Source organism: Pygocentrus nattereri, chromosome 20 (assembly GCF_015220715.1).
Source record: "Pygocentrus nattereri isolate fPygNat1 chromosome 20, fPygNat1.pri, whole genome shotgun sequence".
NCBI classification, from domain to species: Eukaryota; Metazoa; Chordata; class Actinopteri; order Characiformes; family Serrasalmidae; genus Pygocentrus; species Pygocentrus nattereri.
The window spans coordinates 25,514,641-25,522,649 of NC_051230.1; the positions used below are offsets into that span (position 1 = coordinate 25,514,641).

The 8,009-nt window shown below is 36.6% G+C and overlaps 1 protein-coding gene across 1 annotated transcript; it reads right to left on the reverse strand.

Moving 5' to 3' along the window:
- Nucleotides 1–2,398: 2,398 nt before the first annotated feature.
- LOC108435322 (zinc finger protein 239-like) lies at nt 2,399–7,210 on the reverse strand. Its single transcript, XM_017711104.2, has 2 exons — nt 7,133–7,210; nt 2,399–3,823 (listed from the first exon to the last, which is right to left on the reverse strand). Exon 2 carries the CDS (start codon nt 3,691–3,693, stop codon nt 2,743–2,745), a length of 951 nt encoding a protein of 316 aa, XP_017566593.1. The 5' UTR covers nt 3,694–3,823; nt 7,133–7,210; the 3' UTR covers nt 2,399–2,742.
- Nucleotides 7,211–8,009: the final 799 nt, after the last annotated feature.

The following is an 8,009-nucleotide window of genomic DNA, read 5'->3' on the forward strand; positions in this document are numbered from 1 at the left end:
CCAGTCTTGAAATTTCCTCACTACTAAATATTCCACAGTCAACTGTCAGTGGTATTATAACAAAGTAGAAGAAGATTGGGAACCACAACCACTCAGCCACGAAGTGATAGGCCATGTAAAATGACAGAGCAGGGTCAGAGAATGTTGAAGCGCAAAGTGCGCAGAGGTTGCCAACTTTCTGCAGAGTCAATGACTTCCAAACTTCATGTGGCCTTCAGATTAGCTCAAGACCAGTGCATAGAGAACGTTATGGAATGGATTTCAATGGCCAAACAGCTGCATCCAAGCCTTACATCACCAAGTGCAATGCAAAGCGTTGAATGCTGTGGTGTAAAGCACATTGCCACTGGACTCTAGAGCAGTGGAGACATGTTCTCTGGAGTCATGAATCACACTTCTCTGCCTGGCAATCCAATGGACAATTTTTGGGTTTGCCAGTTGCCAAGAGAATGGTACTTGTCTGACTGCACTAGAGAATCATGTCTATTTTTAATGCAGTGCTGCGTGAGGTTCCAAATATTATGGCCAGCAAATATTGGTTTTTGACCTTGTCCCATGCATACAGAGATTTCTCCAGATTCTCTGACTTTTTTGATGTTATGTACCGTAGATGATGAAAAGCTAAATTTATGTGGAGGAACATTATTCTTGAATTGTTGCACTGCATTTGATCATGCAGTCTTTTCACAGAGCGGTGAACACCTCTTCATCCTTACTTCTAAAAGTAACTCTGGGATGCTTTGAAATGTAAAAAATGTAAAAAAATAAATAAATAATAATTTATGTGATCAATATACCCCACATGCTAAAAAGACCAGAGACTTTCAAAAGAACAATATATTATACAATTTAATTGGATTATTTCCATGTTTACAAGAACATGAAAAAGAAATATTAAAAGAATTAAAATAGATAATATGGTTAACACATTTACATAAATACACCTAACCTCACACACACAAATGCTTAAGTAAACAACAACTTAAAGAAATAAATCAGTAGGCTAAAACTAAGAAGGGGAGAGAGAGAGAGAGAGAGAGAGAGAGAGAGAGAGAGAGAGAGAGAGAGAGAGAGAGAGAGAGAGAGAGAGAGAGAGAGAAGAGAGAGAGAGAGAAGAGAGAGAGAGAGAGAGAGAGAGAGAGAGAGAGAGAGAGAGAGAGAGAGGTAATGTGGTGGGGGTTGAGAGCACCTGCAGGTTTCTTTTACCTCTTGGTCTAACTTGGTCAAAGGAGTTGCACCTTTGTGTAAATTATATGCATGTTAGACAATCTACACACAGAATTGCATACAAATATTGAATAATTATTAGAAATCAAAACTAGTGCAGACTAATGCACTAAACAAAACTAATGCAGATTTGGATTGGTTCAGGATTATAACTGAACAATGTCATTGGTGAGACTCCTCATGCACATTTTAATGATGTCAGCAAGAGCTGCTCTCAGTCAGGCACAAGGGCTTGAACAACCCCAAGTGGTCACATCTTACCCAGTTCTCCAGTGATGGAGATAACCAGTTCAAATTCCTGTACCATAGGCCACAACCATGTCTGGTGGGATAGACTGGAGATGGACATAAGTCCTTATCTCTTGTCACAGTAGAAAAAAAGTATTTAAAAAAAAAAGTAAAGGAAAGTTCATGAATGAGTTGTAGTCTGGCCTGTATGCAACTTTATGTCATGCAGAACAGGCATCCATAGACCATACTGAGGTCATCAGTATATCAATCAGCTTGATATCTTGCAGTCATTCATTATGGAATTCATGTTCTCTTTCTTCTTTGCAGCTGAGTTATGCCAAGCACAAAAAAATGTTACCATTGCAACCTTTATGGTCATATCTTCTTCGTTATAGTCCTCAACAAGAACACTCTGAACATACAGCATACAGAAAATATCTCCTAAATGTTAAAGTGGAAGACAAAGTACTTCTGTTGCAACAAGCAGTAACTACAGGGAGATTCATTCAAAAGAGGCCCAAACATTTGGTAATAACTCTCACTAGGACGAAATAATCAATGACACAATGTGCTCTGTATACAGAGCTTCAAAACAAGCCAGGATGCCCTTGCGTCGGAGCGATGAGGTAGGTGCCAAACAGCTGTCGTGACATTTAACCTCCATTTGTATCTTCCAGGTGCATACCCCCATAAAACTTCATGTGTCTGGCAGAAAACAGGGATCACTTCCAGCATCGCATGTAATGCAATCAATTACACATTCATCATGGTATGTAGCGAAATTTTTTGTTCAAATTGTTTCATCCTAATGTGAGTACAAGAATACAGAATACAGAATATTCAGTGTCCTCTTTTGAGTGAATCTCCCTGTAGTTACTGTGTATGGATCAAAGGATCAAGGGAGCAAAAGGGGAATGCAAGGAACCAAGCAAGCTAGCTAAGATATACTAAATTAGAAACAAAAGAACATCTTATGGAATGTAAAGCTTCTCAATTGTTTTCAACATAATTCAACGTTTTTTTTTTCCAGGTCTACAACATGAAAAAAAATTTTTTAGACAGAAAATATTTTTATGTGAAATATACACCTAATAGGAAGGTGTAGAAGCTGTAGGCTTGACTCTATTGCTCAGCACAGGAAAATATAGTTCATTCTTTGCCCTTGTTTTAGAAACAGCAGAAAACAACATTTTTTTTTTCTCTTAAAGGAGTTATTTGAAATCTGGGCTGGAAAAACTATTCCCTGGAGACTTTTACTGCCAGAATATGTTAAGGTAAGACTCATTACTGCCCATTTCCACCACTGTCCTTAGTGCACTTGTGTGTCTTCACAGTCTTCGAATGCCTAAAACTCTTCCCACACTCTGAGCAGTAATACGGCTTCTCCCCTGTGTGAATGCGCCGGTGTTCTTGGAGATTACTCAGCAGAGTAAAATTCTTACCACACTCTGAGCAGTGATATGGCTTCTCTCCTGTGTGCAAGCGCTGGTGTTGTTGGAGAGAGCTCTGTCTGTTAAAACTCTTACCACACTCTGTGCAGTGATACGGCTTCTCTCCTGTGTGAATGCGCTGGTGTCGACGGAGAGTACTCTGTACAGTAAAATTCTTCCCACACTCTGAGCACTCATAACGTTTAACTTCTGCGTGAATACGCTGGTGTTTTTGGAGATGACTCTGTACAGCAAAAGCCTTCTCACACTCTGAGCATTGATAAAGCTTCTCTCCTGTGTGAATGCGCTGGTGTTCTTGGAGATAACTCTGACGATTAAAACTCCTTCCGCACTCTGAGCAATAATACGGCTTCTGTTCTCTGTGTATATGCTTGTGTTGTTGGAGATTACTCTGTTGATTAAAACTCCTCCCACACTCTGAGCAGTGAAACGGCTTCTCTCCTGTGTGAATGTACTGGTGTATTTTGAGAGTCCTCTGTCGGGTAAAATTCTTACCACACTCTAAGCAGTGATACGGCTTCTCTCCTGTGTGAATGCGCTTGTGTTGTTGGAGATTACTCTGTTGATTAAAACGCTTTCCACACTCCAAGCAGTGATACGGCTTCTCTCCTGTGTGAATGCGCTGGTGTATTCTGAGAGTACTCGGTTGAGTAAATCTTTTTCCACACTCAGAGCAGTAATGAGTTCTCACCTTGCTATGTTTTGGTGTTCGTCTGTGAAATGTGTTCATGTACAGAGTACCAGATGATGTTCGCTGAGTATTGGAATATATTTTGGATGCCATATTCTTATGTTTAACCTGTTTCAGCAGCTTCACATTCTTCTTAGTGGAGTGTCCTGATGCGTTTTTGTAAGCACATTCAAGCTGGGTAGTGAAGTGCAGGAGAAGACTTGAAACAGGACATAATTAATTTCTGGAAAAAAAAAGGAAAACTAAACTCAGTGTGCAATGCATCAAAAGCAGTTTGATCCAAATCATCAAGCTTCACTTATATCAACTGAGAAAGAATAAACCTCTATTGGACACAATTACTCAAATTCTTCAAATACATATGTAGACCACAGAAGTTGTCATTCATCATTAGCCAGCATCATGCCAATATTGGAAAGTCCAGGGCTAAGCTGGATAATGACCTCCACTCTCTATTAATCAACAGATTTGGGTGATACATCTTCTGAACATGAAGCCACGCCCACTCAGAGCTGATTTGCCTCAAACATGGTGGACCGCATAGTACACTGTAGTTTAGTAATGCCAGAGAGGCCTGTGCTGGGATGTCTTACCTTAGACGAGCTTTGCAGCTACTTAAGTTTTTCCAAACTCTGCTTCTGGTGACCTGTAGTTCTGCATGCTTTTAACTATTCCGTACCTTAAAACACCTGATTGACCTCATCATGTGATAACCGAGCCCTACATGAGCTTAATCTGTAGGTTGAGAAATGTAACATAGCACTGGCTAAACACAGTGAAGGGTGGAAAATATCACTGATTACTTCCAGTTACAAGTTACTGCTGCTGGTCGGGTTCATGCTGGTTCATGAATGGTTATATGTCAGAAGACCTGTTACTCCAAATCAGCAGACCAACAAAGACCTGCTCCCTGTTAAGGATAAAAGTCTGAATCAAAATTTTAGGAGCAAAATAATGATTACAGCGGCAAAACATGTATCAGCAAAATCAGCAAATAGAAAAAAATGAAAGCAAAAACTAGCAAAATAAGTAGTAATTACATATCACAATAAAAGAGTAAAAATGAGTAGAAATCTTTTGGGAAAAAAATATATTTGATTTAACATTATTTACATTTTGGATATATTGACAGTATTTTGCTTGTGGATATTATAATTTAATTTGAAAGTTTTGGCAAAAAAATTAACTCCATATTTTTTTGTAGCCCACCATTTTTTAGAGTGCATGGAAAGATCATCAGTAGCATCAGCAGCATTTAATCTGTGATCTGATCACAGTCATATGAAGTTTGCATTTGACCACAAAGTCATGTGAAGAGGCATTTTGGAATGGAGTGCCGTGGTCTAACAAAAACTGAATTCCTTTTTTTTTTTTTTTAAAATCACAATTGACAGAGAGGGTCCCAAACATTTCCATATACATCACACTTAATTTTTTCCCCCCTCTAATATACTGAATTCAGCAAAAAGAAGAAAAAAGAGAAAACATTGCATTTAAATTCATAGACCATCTGTCATGTTTATATTATTTCATGCAGATGCTGTAGTATTTTTTCATTTAGAAAATCAACAAAATGTTTTTGAGCATGGGTGCCTAAACTTTCACATACGACTACATAAAAACATAGAGAATGCTGAGATGCACAAGGGGGTGCTCTTCAAAAAAAAAAAAAAAATCTTGGCCTTAGCATTATAACTGTTTTAATCTGACATTTCCATCAAAATTCATGTTCAGTTAATAATTTAGTGTTGAGCCTTGATGTAGTATTTTATGAACAGAGTATCTGTATTAGTAAATAGTAAAAAGCTTCTTCATGACAATTCCTTACTAGTTGTGGTTGTGGGAGAGCCAATCAAGTCCACAAGCTCAGCAATAAATTGTTTAGAGGTATTAAAAACTTGGCTATGAAACCAGTTTAAAAGAGCAGTTTTTCAACAATGTAGTAACAATACAGACTGACAACATTTAAAATAGAGACTTTGTTCACTCAAGATGTAATTATTTAGCAGTGAATACTAATGTTAGATAAATTTAGTCAGTAGGTCACCAGCCAGCTAAATCATCATCTTCAAAAAAAGAACTACGCAACTAACTTAGCTTAATTAAAAAAAATACAGTTCCTCAATCAGCCAATAAGGTAATCTTTGGAGTCTATTAGTTACTATTTAAGTTAGCAACCTTGCTTATCTACCAGCTTTTTTGTTTGTGCGTATCTGAATATACATACATAATTATCATTGCCGTCGGAACAAAACCAAGTAACTCCATTTTTGTCATTTTTCAGTTCTTGACATAATTTGAAAATGTCTGTTGCCCTTTACATTGTGTGTACATTTCATGATGATTGGACCAAACGAAATTAGCCAAAATGACTTGTAAAAAAAAAACTCTGGTTCCATTGACTTTAAAAGTGAAGTAGGTTTTTTCCATCTCCTGTAAATATATATATATAAATATATATATATCAAATATATAATGTGAGTCAGTGAAACCAGAGTTTTTTCCCAATTCATTTTGAGCCGTTTCTTTTGGTCCATTTGTCATGAGATTTTTATTTTAAAATTTTGTTAAAAAGATTTTGTTCTGACAGCAAAGATATATATTACATATACATACATACATACATACATATATGCACACACACACACTTATATAAAAGTTTATTTATTTGACTGCTTTGTAAATAAAAACACTACCATCCACAAACGAGCAATACCATAGCTGCCACCATTCAATTTCATTTTACTTTTTTATCATTTTAAATTATACAGTCTTTCCTTTATCATCTTGCATTTTAAATTTTATATTAGTTTGGATGTTTTGTTTTTTTTCCTTCTTCTTCATAGTTTAATCTGTTTTCTTTATGCCCGTTAGGATTGCGGTCCAATTTCATTGTACTCTGTGTGATAACAAAGTATCTACCAGTCATTGACTAGCAACTCCCACCCAGACATTAAGTCAGGAAACACTTCATATTGTTCTAGAACAAAAATGACCTTTTTACCACATTTGTATACATTATCCAATGCGAGTACAACCAGCATATCAGTCAATATTTCTACACCTATTACTATAACATGACTAATATCGGAACGGCTTCTTTTTTGCATATTGTTTTGTAAGCGACTGTTTGATAAGATCTGTTGTATATGTTCTCAATATGACAGAGCAAGTCCTGTTAAAAGGCCTCATTTCTACAGTTTGTTTCACTGTGAAGGAAATGACTTGATAAAATTAGCACACATATTATAAGCGAACATCAGAAAACCAAGAATCACAAAAGCTTATTCCAAGCTTGTTTGTAGAACTAACTACGTAAATTTGGCTCGAAAACAAAACATAATTTTAATCCACTACATAAGAGCATTATTAACGTATATGTTTTCAAATTAGTCTTTTTGCCGTGTAAACCGTAAAGAAATCAGAATAAATAAAACCCATCAAAGCTTATTTTCATACTCAAATGTGTCTCCAGCTGTTTGTCTCTCTGAAGAAAGAACAGTGAGTGTTAAAGTGTCGGACAGCTTCCTACCTTCAGCAGTTCAGCTCTTGTTTCTGTTCGTCCAGCATCGCGGAGGCGTGGACTGCTGACCACAACACAATCTTCTGCTTCTCCGCTTTAGTGCAGTTGGAGAAAGTTATAGCTACAGAGTTAGCGCCATCACCTGGCCTGAAGCGGCTTCACGCTGGAACCACACAGTTACTGAAACAGGTGGAAAGGTCGCTACTATAAATCCCACCCGTATTCAGTTAAGCCCTTAACTCTAGTTAAGCAGCTAACTTAGTCTATCTGTTATCATTTACTTTAATAAAAGTCTCTAATTAAGGGTAATCCTGCTTTCGAAATGAAAATATGAAGTCAGACTAAAAAGCTTAAACACTGTAGTTGATTGTAGTGTATTTTAATAAAGTAAACATTAAACTTATTCAGTTTTAAATAGTTGTTTTTTTTGCACACAACTAAAAATAAGATGTACCGTCTTCCTGAAAATGTTCCGGTTGTTTCTTACATACCTCAGTCACCATTTTCACAGCTTTGATTACACTGCTTGTACAATGTTGATTTAAATGCTCTAAATGGTGAACCAGAAGGTATTAAATGATAAATGAATAATTATCTGTTTATTGTTATGTCTTGTCAGATTCCAGTATTTGGTCCATTTTTGATCATCACTCTGCAAATGAAAGGAAGTCTAGACATTTGTAGTACATTGCTCTTGATGCTTTACAGCTTTCTCACTCATTTTATAAACATCTATCATTATAGACACACCCAACATTTCTTCATTTTTACAGCTTCTTACAAATGATTCCAAACGTATAAAACTGTACTGTACTGTTATACTATTGAAAACACAGATTGTGAATTTATGAACATTACTGTATACTGTATGAAGGAGATTTGCAGG

Excerpts from the sequence above, each read along its gene's own strand:
- LOC108435322 (XM_017711104.2), bottom strand. The coding sequence starts at position 3,693 with ATGGCATCCAAAATATATTCCAATACTCAGCGAACATCATCTGGTACT.